The sequence below is a fragment of the Lissotriton helveticus genome, chromosome 6, assembly GCF_964261635.1.
Source record: "Lissotriton helveticus chromosome 6, aLisHel1.1, whole genome shotgun sequence".
NCBI classification, from domain to species: domain Eukaryota; kingdom Metazoa; phylum Chordata; class Amphibia; order Caudata; family Salamandridae; genus Lissotriton; species Lissotriton helveticus.
Window position 1 is genome coordinate 767,520,365 of NC_136067.1, and position 13,786 is coordinate 767,534,150.

The 13,786-nt window shown below is 43.0% G+C and overlaps 1 protein-coding gene across 5 annotated transcripts in view; it reads left to right on the forward strand.

Moving 5' to 3' along the window:
* Positions 1-7,299, forward strand: part of MAP3K7 (mitogen-activated protein kinase kinase kinase 7) — a 323,646-nt gene extending 316,347 nt beyond the window's left edge. For all 5 annotated transcript variants that reach the window (XM_078648255.1, XM_078648256.1, XM_078648254.1 and 2 more), the window contains one exon: positions 4,604-7,299. In XM_078648255.1, coding sequence (XP_078504381.1) covers positions 4,604-4,784 — 181 coding nt within the window. In that variant the 3' untranslated portion in view covers positions 4,785-7,299. The remainder of the gene's footprint in view (positions 1-4,603) is intronic.
* The last annotated feature ends 6,487 nt before the right edge of the window (positions 7,300-13,786 follow it).

Sequence of the window (13,786 nt, forward strand, 5' to 3'; positions counted from 1 at the left end):
TGCAGAAAAAGAGTTAACATCATTACCATTTGTGCTATTTTGCTATTTGCTAGGATAAGTCAAAAACAAAACGCGACATTACACTGTTGTAGCTAGATAGTTTTTAGCTACTATCTCTGAAACAAAGAAAGACATTTTCTCTTTATAAATAACTTTTAACTTGGAAGGATTTAACAAAAAAAGCAGTGACTCCCTTAGCTTGAAACTGGGGTATCAGCTGTCGGAGATGCCAGCGCTGTTGTACTGTTGCCTGGTAATAATCAGGACGAACAAAAAACTCAAAACCCTTTCCCTTTCTCTTTCGATCAGGTCCAGCTAAATCATATAGAATTTCTCGTAGAAGAAAATTATTTAGACAAATCAAAATAGGTCTAGTAGAGTAGAGTAGAGTTACTGCCAATACGTTTATGAAAGGGAAATCGATGGACTCTTTGCAGTTCACGCTCCCAGTCCCATTGGATTAAATCAGGAAATGCTTCCGAGAATAACTCTTGAACAAACTGCCGGATATTACTCCCCTCAGAGCCTTCAGGAATACCTAAAACTCTGAGATTATTTCTTCTCCCTCTGTTCTCCAAATTGATTAACTTCCAGTTAATATTATCTCTAAGGGCAGTTAAAGCAGCCACTTCTGATTTTTGTTGAACAATTTCGTCTTCAACTGTTGAAATTCTTGTTTCAGCTTCAGCAACCCGTATAGTCAGTTCACTAGTTGACTTTGTAATCCGGCGCACTGTATTCTGAAGTTTACGGACCGCCCCATGCACACGTAAAGCCTCTGCCCTTGTCTCCTCACGATGTAATGTAATTGTTTGGAGAATTGTTGCAAGCGTGATTTCAGAGTCTGGTGCAGTCTGATTCCCTTGATGAGCCTCGTTTTTATCGGCATTTACATTAATACCGTCGGCCAGACCTGCAGACTCTCTGAGTGATGATATTATACCATTATTGCCAAGGGAGATAGGTTCGTAAGGAGGGGGGGCCAAGAGAGGGATCCATCATTTAAAGAGTACTGAGTAGGAGATATTCGTGTCGCAGGAAGACAAGCTGAGAGAGAAACTCTTCGGACCGTATTAACTCCCACGTCGCTACCCTCGTCTTCCTCCAGTGGAACAGAGCCAGTCAGACTCCTATCATCAGCCCAATCGTTATCGATACTATCAGTGCCAGATAAGTTGGATAAGTCAGATAGTGAATAAAATTTACCGGCAGTGTCCCCCCGAATCTTCATCAGAGATGACTTGCTGGAGGATCCCTAAACCGGGATTAAAAATATCCAGCTGCAGAGTTGTTTGGCCCTCCTTACTAACTGATACCCCCATCGTTTTCTGCTGTTGTAAGGTCACAGGTTGTTGAGGTTGCAGAGTGGGGGCAATTACTACTTCTGGCGCAAGAGATTTGCCCTTAAGCTGAGCTTTCTTTTTAAACATGCCCGGTATTCTAGGATTGATACCATCCGCTATACCGGTATTTTTTTCCAGGTTACCCAAGTCCAAAGAAGAGGATCTGCCTCTTTGAGCCAAATTGCTAATCACTGCGTCGACAATTCGGGGTATTAGCACTTACTTGAGTAGTCATGTCCATGTCTCTGCTGACTAAGACAGATTCGCTAGGAGGAGCCACTGTTGTTAGGATTGAGGGTGCTCTTACTGCAGTTGCTGCGGTTGCCGATGTGGCCCGAGTACAAGGGCCCTTCCCTTTGCCGGTCATAGCGGCGCCGGTAGTGTTCTTTGGTGGCATAGGATCAGCTCGTGTAATGCGTGAAAGAAAGAATGGGATCACAATCCGGCACTGGTTTTCCGCGAGCCGTACAGATGCCTGCCACGAATACAGCCAGAGATTAGGCGGCGTAGCAGCTACAGAGCTACAGGCGCTTGTAGTAGCCGCGTCTGGCAATCGTCGGAAGGTCCACAGAGTGCTGTAGAGCAGAGCGGGACACAATGCAGAGGTAAGTTTGTCGGGTCCCCTGAAGCCGCTGAAATCGAAATATATCGCTCCGCATTCCTCGAGGATTACCAGCAACTCAGAAGCTGTTTTCTTTCCAAGTTGGTGAAGTCAGATAAGCGGGGGGGGGGGTGCCGGTGAGGCGTAGCAGAGAGCCTGTCTCACTCGGACAACGCTGCGTCCGCCATCTTGCCTCCAGACTGTATGAATATTCTAAAAGAAGCAAGAAGGCCTACCACCAGGTTTTATACTGCAACAAGAAATTCAATCCTTTAGATGCTTCCATAAAAACTATTATCTGTTACCTGTTACATTTAGAGCGAACAGGACTAGTTTTTACATCTATTTGTTTGCACCTTGCAGCAGTAGATGCGTACTTACAAAGTAGGCAACATTTGTAACTATTCAGAGTTCCAGTAATCAAAGCTTTCATGGAAGGCTTCAAAAGAGTAATACCACCAAGGACGACTCCTTCCCCAGTGTGGAATCTCAACATTGTTCTCATAAGGCTCATGGGTCCACCTGTTGAACCATTGCACAAGAGCCCTTTGCAATTCCTCTCATGGAAAGTTGCTTTCCTCATTGCAATCACATCACTGAGGAGAGTAGGTGAGCTACAGGCATTAACGCTAGAGGAACCTTTCTTTTAGCTACACCAAGACAGGATAGTTCTCCATACCGGTCCCAAATTCCTTCCCAGAGTAGTTTCTGCTTTTCTTCTAAACCAATCGGTTGAGTTACCAGTCTTCTTTCCTCAACCTGATTCCGTAGCAGCATACGCTCTTCACACGCTAGACGTTAAAAAAGCTTTATTGTACTACATAGATAGAACAAAGGACTTCTGCAAAACAACTGTTTGTAGCATTTGCTCCTCCTCTTAAAGGCAACCATGTCTCTAAATCTGGTATTGCCAGGTGGATTGTTAAATGCATTCAAACATGCTACACTAAAGCTAAAAGATCTTTAACTATACCCCCTAGGGCGCATTCCATTTGCAAATATGGGCTTCCGGGGCCTTTTAAGTTAACATTCCGCTAGCTGACATATGTAAGGCAGCTACATGGTCTACACCACACACATTTACCAAACACTATTGTGTAGATGTGTTAGCACGTCAACAAGCTAATGTAGGCCGAGCAGTACTTAAAACACTGTTCCCAAAAATTGCAACATCTACAGGTTAGCCACGCTTTGGGTATATACTGCTTTTTAATCTACGCAAAGCATGTGTATCTACAGCCCACATCCCTCGAAACGATAATGTGACTTACCCAGTAAGCAACTGTTCTTGGCATGTAGAGCTGTAGATTCACATGTGCCCACCTGTCTCCCTGGGTACCTGTAGTTGTTGCAGTTCTTCATTATACATTTATACGCATGAACATCTATACACTACACTTGCAAACATAAATGTAAATGTAGAGTATTTATATAGCGCACTTCTACCCGGAGGCCTCGTAGCGCTGTATTCATACCGCTGTGGAACCCATCCTGGCTTTCCTGTGAAATGTCACTCCTGGGCACCCCCAAGGTGAAGCCAGGCATCCACAGCGCTGCTGGGGCCGTTGTGGAGATTAAGCAAGCTATTGCCCACAGAGTGGGACCCATGATTAGACTAGGCACCAAGGCGAGAATTATCAGGTCCGGGGAAATAGAGTCCAAGAGCCGCCGAGACGGGAATTGAACTCTGGTCCCGGACCAGACCTCTGCATCAGGGTCTGCCGCTCTAACCATTGAGCCACGCTTCTCCACTCCAACATCTGGCCCAAAACTTAGATGGCAGGAGTATGCAAAACATTTGAATCTACAGCTCTACATGCCAAGAACAGATGCTAACTGGGTAAGTAACATTATCCTTTTTTTCCAGCCACAATCAAAAAAGAAAACATTATCTGAACATTTACAGAGGTCTGGATGTGTAACTGAAAAAGAGCTGCTTTCAAAATTTATGTTGGCCTTTGTACAATTAAGTGGCTATAGCCAGGTAGATAGTGTACTACTAATTGATAGGATCACAGGGTTTTCAGGAATGTTATTTCGCCAAAACCAAGGCAACATTGACTGCCTTCCTGAGTGCATTGCAGACATTTATAGGACAGTAATGTGGACTCTTTGGCGTACTGTTTGCAAGCATTAGTGATTAAAGCTTAATCTAGAAAAGATTTTGCTCTCTGCATATGCTGTCTGAAGATTCTCAATTAGTTTGAAAGGAATGTGTTCAAAATTGCAGATGAGGGATTTCTTTATTGAACATTTTATTATTAGCTGTGCAGCCCTATTTACAGTATCCACCCACTTATCCATGTGCAGTATATTCTAGCTTGTTGTTTAGTTTTGCTTATCAGAAAAAACTTCTAATAAACTGTGTATGGATGGTTGTCAGCACAACATCGGGGATCGCATCATGTGTGTGGTCCTACCAGAAGAACTTTCGAATTGCCCTCTACTAGAGGAGGGAGAGCAGGAGTGAAGGGTACCAGAATCTCCACGAAGATATTTTTGTCCTTTTTGCACGCATTTAAAATTTGTTTGTGCACTTTGTGCAGTCAGCAAATTTTATTTCAAATGAGATTATACATGTGTGGCTTAAATCTGGATGTTGTATGGTTGTTTACTGAAGGTTATATATTGTTTTACGCTTTTTAAAAATATTTTTTAGGCAAGAACTAATAGCAGAACTGGACCAGGATGAAAAAGACCAACAGAACACATCACGTTTAGTGCAAGAGCATAAAAAGCTTTTGGATGAAAGCAAAAGCCTGTCTACATACTATCAGCAATGTAAAAAACAGTTGGAAGTGATACGAAGTCAGCAGCAAAAACGGCAGGGTACCTCTTGACTCGCACTGGATGTTTGAGGGGCAAAGTGATGCAGGAAGATAAACTTTCAGTGCCCACACAGGATGATGTCTAAATAGGGCAGCATCTCATTGTGCCCTGGATGTCCAAGCTTGTGGCATTCATTACACAATGCATCCTTCCCTTTTCAATGATGGACATCGTGTTCTGGCAACTCATTGGATTGCAGGGGAGCACAGTGTCTGGAACACCTGGCAGCATTCAACACCTTCAGAATCAGACTGTGAAGTTCAGCCAGGCTTTTAACAGAGGGTGTGAATTGTGAGAATCTTTGCTCGGAAGGAGCAGAAGGAGGCAAGGAGTGCCAAGGTTTGGCTCAGTACAATAACCTTTCATGTGCGAGAGCCATCTTGTTCTTGTATCGTATGTTTGGTAAATTACTGGGTATTTGACAGGTGTTTAAAGGCTTGGAATTGTATCTACCAATTAATTTCACTGCAGAAAATTAACTAAGTATGGGCAACCATTAACATTCTTCAGATTTTGTTAATCTGCATTTATTCTTCAAGAATGAAGCTCAAGCCTTTGCATACAGTGCTTTAGTAACTGTGTGCATCTTTTATCACTTCCAACATTCAGTTTTATTTTGAGGAAACGAATGGTCATTCATGTCCAGTAATTGGCCTCTTGACATCTGTCTCATATGTTTCATTGATACTTTGAACAAAATGGGTCTCTTGTAAATTTGATGTATATGCATGTTGTGTATCTTTTTGTGTCAGTGTATCTTTGAATAGAAGGCAGTTTAATATGAAGTGTATGATGTTGCTCATGTAATCATTCCCTACACATTACATAACTGATTTATTTTTTAAGTTTGTATTTGAAATAATACAACAGAAGTGCAAATCTGATTATAGCTTCTGAAAGATGCCTCGCCAAACTCAAATTACGTTCATGGATTCTTTTTTAATGTATTTGATTACAGTTGGTCAGTATTGTGATATTTACTTGTCACAGAATAGAACATCTGAGTGTTGTGTTTGGGTGAAATGTGTCCCTAACAGTCTGGGACATGAATTGTGGGGTCAACTTTTACATTGTAAAAATGAGTTGCTGGGGCGCAATTCAGCAACCTAATTCTAATAATGTACAGGGGGCTTTTTGTGTATGATCTTGTCAAATCTTGTTTTTGCCACAAATGACAGGCAAAAATGCTGAGGTGTTTCCATAATGAACGAAAGACAATTAAAGCTTTGTTGTGATCATTTTGCTCTGTGGCTTGTTGTATATGCTTATTTAGGGATAGGATATCTAGTAGGAAATTGCCAATATCAAAATGTCTATGATAATGCTACTTTCTTCCTTCCCTAATCTTGTAAATAATGTATCCTGCATACATACTACACCTCCTGGGTAGGCTATTTCTAGTAGTATTTCAGTGTATTTAAAATTTGTTCTTGGTAAGCTAGGGCGTAGAGGAAGTAATTTGAACTCTACCCTGGTTATGTTTAAAAAGGGGGCGGAGAATCATTCCTGAAACCCTAACAAATAGCTTCATTAGCTGGCTGAAACTGATATTGGGATCAAGTTAACGGCATACATATTATTAGCAAAATTAAATTGGTAGCAAAAATAACTCGCGAGTATTAAGAATAGTTTAGTTATCCCTCTCCTAGATCCCTGCTTGTGTGTCATGCAGCCAAAATGGATTCAGATTCTAATGGATGCTGTGTGCTGGTACAGTGGAATTATGGTAGCATATAAGCTTGGCCTTAGCTTTCTATTCAAACTTAAATGTAAAATATGTAAGATTATTAGCTGGAGAGCTTTGCTCATACAGCAATTTCTTGTGCTTACCTGTTCTTTCCACTTCCATAAGTTATTCAGTTCCTAACATTCTTTGTACGCTTCTGAAATGACTCTGAAGGTGAGACATAAGCAATTGTAACTATGTACATTAACAATTTGCATCCTATAGAGATGTAAAAGGTCTTTGCTGTGTCATACTCTAAAACAACATTTTTAAAGAAAGAAGTATGCTTTGTATTTTAGATATTGCACAGAACAGTTTTGTAAAGTATGGGGTAGTTAATGTGAAGACAAATGCTGGGCTGATTGTACATATGCAGTTAAACAATGTGTTCTATTATGTTTACATTATGAAGGGCCTCAGAATTGTATAACCAGTACCTATGCAATGAGTGTTATTCCGCGTTGTTCCACAGTTACTTGAACACGCCTGACGCTGGTGTGAATAGTTCGGCAGAAACCTAAGTGTTTATTGACCACCATCATGTATGTAGTAATTCAGTGTGAAGATTTGTTCTCTAATTTCTGTGACTCTCGATGTGGTTAAAGCTTTCTTTCCTCTTCAGTACACTGTATGGATTTCTTTTATTTACTTCACATTGGCTTTACAATTGATTTATCTTTTTCTGTGTAAAATGTGCTTACACTTGCACATATTCTGTGCTGTCATCTGAGTTTCCTTGACATTTTACCATGAATTATCAAATACCTGAAGTTCTGTAGATTAAACTCATTGGGCTGTCATTACAAGCACCCTATTGTCTCTTTCAAATCGCTACAAACATTCACAGACGTTGTGTTTCCATGAAGCAGTTCTGTGCTTGATATTGAGTAGAATGTATTCTATGGTAAGTGATTATTCTGTCAAACAATTTGACATTTTTATTAAATATTCTAGATCACATTATAAAACAATGTCATGTGGGAGTATTAAAAATAGAACAAGCTGGGTTAACATTTTTCTGGTCAGCTGCACTACAGTACATGGAAGAAAATAAAGTGAAAGAGCCCCATTAGCTACTTTACTGTATTTCTTTCCAGCTGGCCAATATTGGTTCTTATACGGTTGGCACCTGAGACACTACTTTTACAATAATTCCATTTCACAGGTTGGATATCATCCCGTTTGGGCACTTCATCTCAGCAATGTTGGACTGCACATGACCTCACTACCCTCCTATACTAGCCCTCTCCATATCGATCTCAAAGCCTGGGTGTCCAAGCAAAGGGATGGTTTTCCTGTTTGACACTGATGGGGCCTAGGACCAGCTATGCTGCCTGTTTTTGTACCCCTCCATGTTATCCAGAAGACATCCACACCGACAAACATGCACACAATCTCAACAACCACACATCTACCAGTACCAGCAAACAAGATCACTCTAACCAGCCCTCACCCACCAAGCCCTATCCACCTCTGGAAGACACTCCCACATACCCTTCTTCACCTTCGTCCACACCAGGGACCCGTCACCTCTACCCATACCACAGCTCTGTGCTAAACCCAAATCCAAAACACCTATCCCCACTATGCAACAACCCATACTGTAGTTATCCATATGCCCCTCAAACTCACACACTCTCTTCTCTCTAAATCCTTTCCTTACCCTTTGCCTACTTCAAATATGACCCATGCCAACCCTCTGATCAACCGTTTCCATATCCTCCCCCCTACACAACCCCACTTCTTCCTGCCACCCAAAGCCCATGACGGCACTGTTTTATTAGTCCTCTCTTCGAATAAGCCTGTCTTTCCCTGTATTCTCCCTACTTCTAGCCCTCCTGCCCTCATTTTATCCCCTCTCTGCTCCCCAGTCTCTGCTCTAACACCCAACCGTTCCCCCTCTCCTTCAACATTCACATGCAAATTCTACATCTCAAGTCACTTCACCAATATCAGTCAATACTACTAAACCAATGCAAGCCCAAACACCCACACAACCTTTCTTTGTAAAGCATCTGACATTCCCAAATCCTCATCCATCTCAGATTACTAACGCGTGTCCGCTGTGCACTTATTATCGGCACAAATAAGGCAACCTCTATCCCATCTGTACCTCCGTTTCCAAGCAACAGACCCCAACCACTCAGTCCACAAATACACAACATGACTCACTCATCTATCAACCATTGCTCTACCAGCACCTCTCATCCATCCCCTTTCCACCTTCAAAATAGGCAAAAGAAAGCCACTTTGCACCCCACTTGATAACCTCCCATCCCCTTCTCTACTACACAATAGTCCTAGTAATCAAGGACAACTCCACAGCCCACCTCCCAAGGTTTAAATATGTCTCCCCACCACTCACACACCAAAATTCCCCCTAAGCCTGTTGGATTAGGATATCGACGCTCCACACCAACAGTGTCTGTACTGCTAACACAATCATCAATAGCACATCACCTTCAGCAGCGCAAAATCTAACACCTCCAAACAGCTCCTTTACAATACCTTATAATAAATGCTTGTTCACATTCTAAAGGGTTACTCCAGTCACATGGTCAAACCACTGCCTTATAACCTTCCAGCACAAGACATCACAACTCATCCCAGCTAAACTCTGCTTACCTGCAAGTACATATCGACTTTGGAATGCTGAGTTTGCAGGAACTAAAAACCCTATTAACTTCCAAACACAGATCTTTACTCAATAAACTTGTTCAAAAACTCAGTGGATTATTACATAAAGCCTATAATATATTATGACCGCCAAAAACATCAAAGCATAACAATAGAAAAAAATCCCCTTGGATGAATGCAGATTTAAAAACTATAACACAACAAATCTCAAAACTTAATTTGACCTGGTTCAAAACAAGCAACCCTCTAGAGAAAAAAAGCCTACACAGATAAAACAGACCACAAGGGAATAATAGAAAAAACTAATATTAAAGCAAAATCCACAACGTAAAATGCCTCGAAAGAATGTTATAAATTACAGAATTCCACACTCCGAAATGTACTGAAGAACCCATTCCATATTTCAGGAAGTTTGTCACAAACTGGCAACTCTACACAACAAAAGCAGACATGTCAGATTGATATTTAAAGCACAAAAAACAACAGCACTAACCCATTTCCAACAAACCTCTCTATAGGAAGATTAACACAGCCTCTCCAGTCCTTCAATGAACTATCACCACCTGAATTTCTCAATGTTGTCAAAGCTAGCAGGCAGGTTGCCCCTCTATCCCATGTCCCCCATCACTCTTCAGAAACATTCTTCTAACAGCTCGGTCAGCCATCACAGTCAGAACATTGATCAACAACTTAACTGAACAAAGTGCATCTGATTGAACCTTTGGCTGCTGTGTGAGACTGGTTGGAGGGCAGTTGAGTGTCTCCTGTGGACAGAGGAATAGACAAAAATCAACAGGCTGAGAGAGAGTGACCATGATTCTGAAGAACCTAGAAGTCTTGTGCCCATCTGGACAAAACGTAGATGAGGAGCAAGCAGTGGTAGAGGTGCACAGCCAATCTCTGCATTCCAGACAAGAACTTAGCCACTGGGAATGAGATTGCAGATTCGTCCTCAGATGCAAAAGACTCGCTAGATCTATTGAGTTGGGGTGTAGTGGTGACTCCCATGATGGTGGCCATGCTCATATGACACTGTAAGAGGTGTGGGCCCCAAAGCAATTTATTTATGTGAATTATTCCGGGATTGACTCATAGAGGTGATTGAGCTGTATTTTACAGTGGTGAAGGCCTTAAAATGCAAGTAGGGTCCCAAGAACATTGAAGTTGACACTATTCGTTTCTATCTGTGCAATCTTCTCAATCAAATATGCCAAAGCTGCACTGGTCCATCTGGGACAGAATGCTGTTTATTTGGGTAATAGTGATACGTTTGAATGGTAGTGGTGTGATGAGTAAGTTGGGCTTCAAGCTGTGGAGAGACCTATGCTGGTTAATGATTATCTGCTTTGTGATAAGACTGTGTACTACACGTGTTGCTGCATGGGGGATCCTGTTTCTTCTCCAGCCGGACATAGAGAAGGAATAGAGCGATTGCGAAGGGAGGGAGTTGGGGAGCATGAATGCCTTATTCAATTCATAACTGCATGAAACGTGAAAGGTATGGTGGTATTGTCCAAACAATATAGTCTGCATTCCAGTCTAAAGAGCTGAAATGCCATCTCTTGTGTATCCAAGAAACTCCTTTTTGCATTAGTCATGGCTGGGGTGGTCAAATACTGGGTACTGATTACTCCTCATTTGCTAAAAGTACTGTGATCTGTGTGGCCCCCCGGAGTACTATTTATTCAAATGCAGAAGTCTGTAGACCCAGATTGGCTCTATACGCTGGCGCCTTGAACATTGCTTTGGGTTTACTTTAAAATCACCAATGTGTATGCTCCCAATGTAAGACAAATTTAGTTCCTCAACATCCTCGCTCAATGGGTGTTAAGGTACAGGGAATACAAAATACACAAAATGGCTGCCAAGAAGTAGCTCAGCAAGGAAGCTCCTGGGTGTGGGACCACATTTGTGTGATTACCCGACAATACCCGGCCATCCACCCACCCATCTTGGATTTACTTGTGCAACTGCTGAAATACCTTGGGAGAAACTTGCTTTTGCTCATTGGCACACCTGTTTGTTGCAGTGACTCCAAGCTGTCTGTTCTACTCTGTCTCCGCTGACTTTGTGTTGTTCGCCACCACACCGTCCAGCTTTCTTCGCCTGAGGTGGAGACTGCTGAGAAGAGGAGACTGGTGACTGGGTGCTCAGCTTGTGGTGGAGGCCTGTGCCGATACACTCAAGGACAATTGTGAGTGCGGCTTGCGAGGCTGGTCTCCCCCTTCCTCCCTCCAGAGCAGTCAGGTCATTGGAGCTTGATGCTGGGGGTCCTGACACTGGTGTGCGCTGCCCTAAGAGGGAGACACTCCTCTCTGTGACGCTTCCCTCATTACCTTCTCCTGGGATTGGCATTGTCCACCGGACTGCCAGCACGGATCCTGCCCCCTGTGGGTCATTTCAGCTATCTGGACTCGCATCACGGACATAGGTTGGGAACACCGGTGCATCCGATCTCACTCTTCTGAGTTTGGGCTGGCATCGGTTTGGTCACTAGGGTGGCATCAGCCATCTCAAGCCCCCATGGATCTTGTCATTCGTCTATGTCTCTTACAGAGTTAGCAGGCTTGTGATGTAGGTTATTTTAACATAATAATAGAAAATATGTTTTGACATATTTAACCATTTTGTGGGTCCCCTCTGAAACTTTGCCCATATAGGGTCCATTTTGCTTGTTTGAAATGGTGGACATATCATTGTGGATTCAAGATGGGAACCAAGCTAGGTCTCCTGGAGCACTGGGAACACCAAAAAACGCAGCAGCATGAGCCCCCTGACACAGAAGAAGGACTCCTAAGCACTATTTCAGGTAGAGCGGGCAGCCATCTTGGAAGGGTACTATTCCTCTCCTTCACTGCACAGAAACATATTTAGCCCATGCAATCGTGCCCTCTATCGTTTCTTTTTTTCTTTCACGCTTATTAATCTGAGCCTCTTCTGTCTACTAACCTCAATCTTCCCCAAGGTCACGTGGGGACTTATCACATCCTATAGCCATTCACAATTTGTCTGTTTCCTTGATTTGTACGCAGGCATGTTCTAGCCTGCACTTTTGTAACGGTTTGTCTACAACTATGCTGTAAAATATGTAATTAGGGTCATATTGATGCCCTATGATGAGGCCATTTGATACGTTCTTTTGATAGGTTCCCTTCTTAGCCTCTTCCCCCTCCCTGCTGTGTTTCACCTGTGCGCCCTTTAGTTATTCCTATCTTTACACCCATTCCCTGCTGCGTTTCACCCAGGCATCCTCTAGGGATTCTTATCTCTCCCTTCACCCCACGGATCTTTACTTCATCATTTGCTAATTGTCTTTACTTCATCATTTACTAATTGTTATACCGATTGTCCCTAACTTCATCCCAGCCTGCTACTTACCTAGTCCCCAACACGTGGCCTTTCAAATGATCCCTGTTCCCCTTCCCCTCCTCTCTTCACCCCCTCATTTTCCAAAGAGAATTGCCTCCAAACTGAAGCCGTGCCTATACTATTAAGTACCTACCAAATCTGACAAAAAAAGCTTCCAAAAGTTTTAAACATAGACTTCTCAAATCACACCCGAGACCCTGGTCTCTGATCCCTACTTCTCCATGAACAAAGGAGCTCTAACCAGTGACCACGTCCTTTGCATGAAGAGAAGAGCTCAGTGGAGGAAATCCCTTTACTCTTTAGCTTCACCTTTAGGAAAACCTCTCCTCATGGTCTCAGCATTTCTATAGTCCCCGACCGATTTATAGAGCAGCAGTAGCAATCACCATATACAATAATGGGACCATCCTCATACAATCATCCAACCGCATCCTGGAGTTATTTGATGATATGTTTCTTTTTATCCAGGAAACGGCTATCAGGTCTGATTCCACCCACCTCTCATCCTCCACACCCAGTAACCACTTCTAACACATCACCGGAGTTCCCCACTATGCAGCCACGTATTACCCTTAACCGCACTGCTCACCCAGTTCAACTCTGAGAGAATCTCCTAACTTTGAAATTAATTACTTGCATCGACGCTTTAAGCTGGACCGCTAACTTTGACTAGTGACCGGTCTCCAGCTCCCCCACACCAATCTTGTTATTGTCTCGCCATCCATCTCCTTCTATTCCCGTTCTTACTTCCCCACCAACCATCCTTCTTCCCTGATACCCCACATAGGCCTAGGGTATCCCAACCCCTTAAACCCCACTTCCACCCCTCCATTCGCCCCCTGCCCCAGATCAAGTATTCTGTACACACCCCTCACCCCTCACTAGACGCCAGACTTGACAAGATCTCAATCTTTACAACAATTCTAAGCTGACCTACAAAGCCTGCTTGGCCTTATCCTACAGTCACCCAAGTTTAGACACCCTAATAAGGATGTGGTTATGGGCAGTTCGATTCACAGTGACCATTCTCCCAACCATGCAATCCACACACCTCCCAACCTTGCACTCCACACACCTCCCAACCAACAGGATCTCACCTTCTCTGAAGCACATGCACCCAAGATGGAGAACATTACCTTACCCCAGTGTGCTTACTCAGTTATTCCGATTGACTGACCATCTATCGGCCAATGATATCCATTCTCTCATCTGCTCCTATGATCTTCTGCAAGACAATCACAATTCATCTCTCCCTGATAACACATACAATCATGCCCTAAT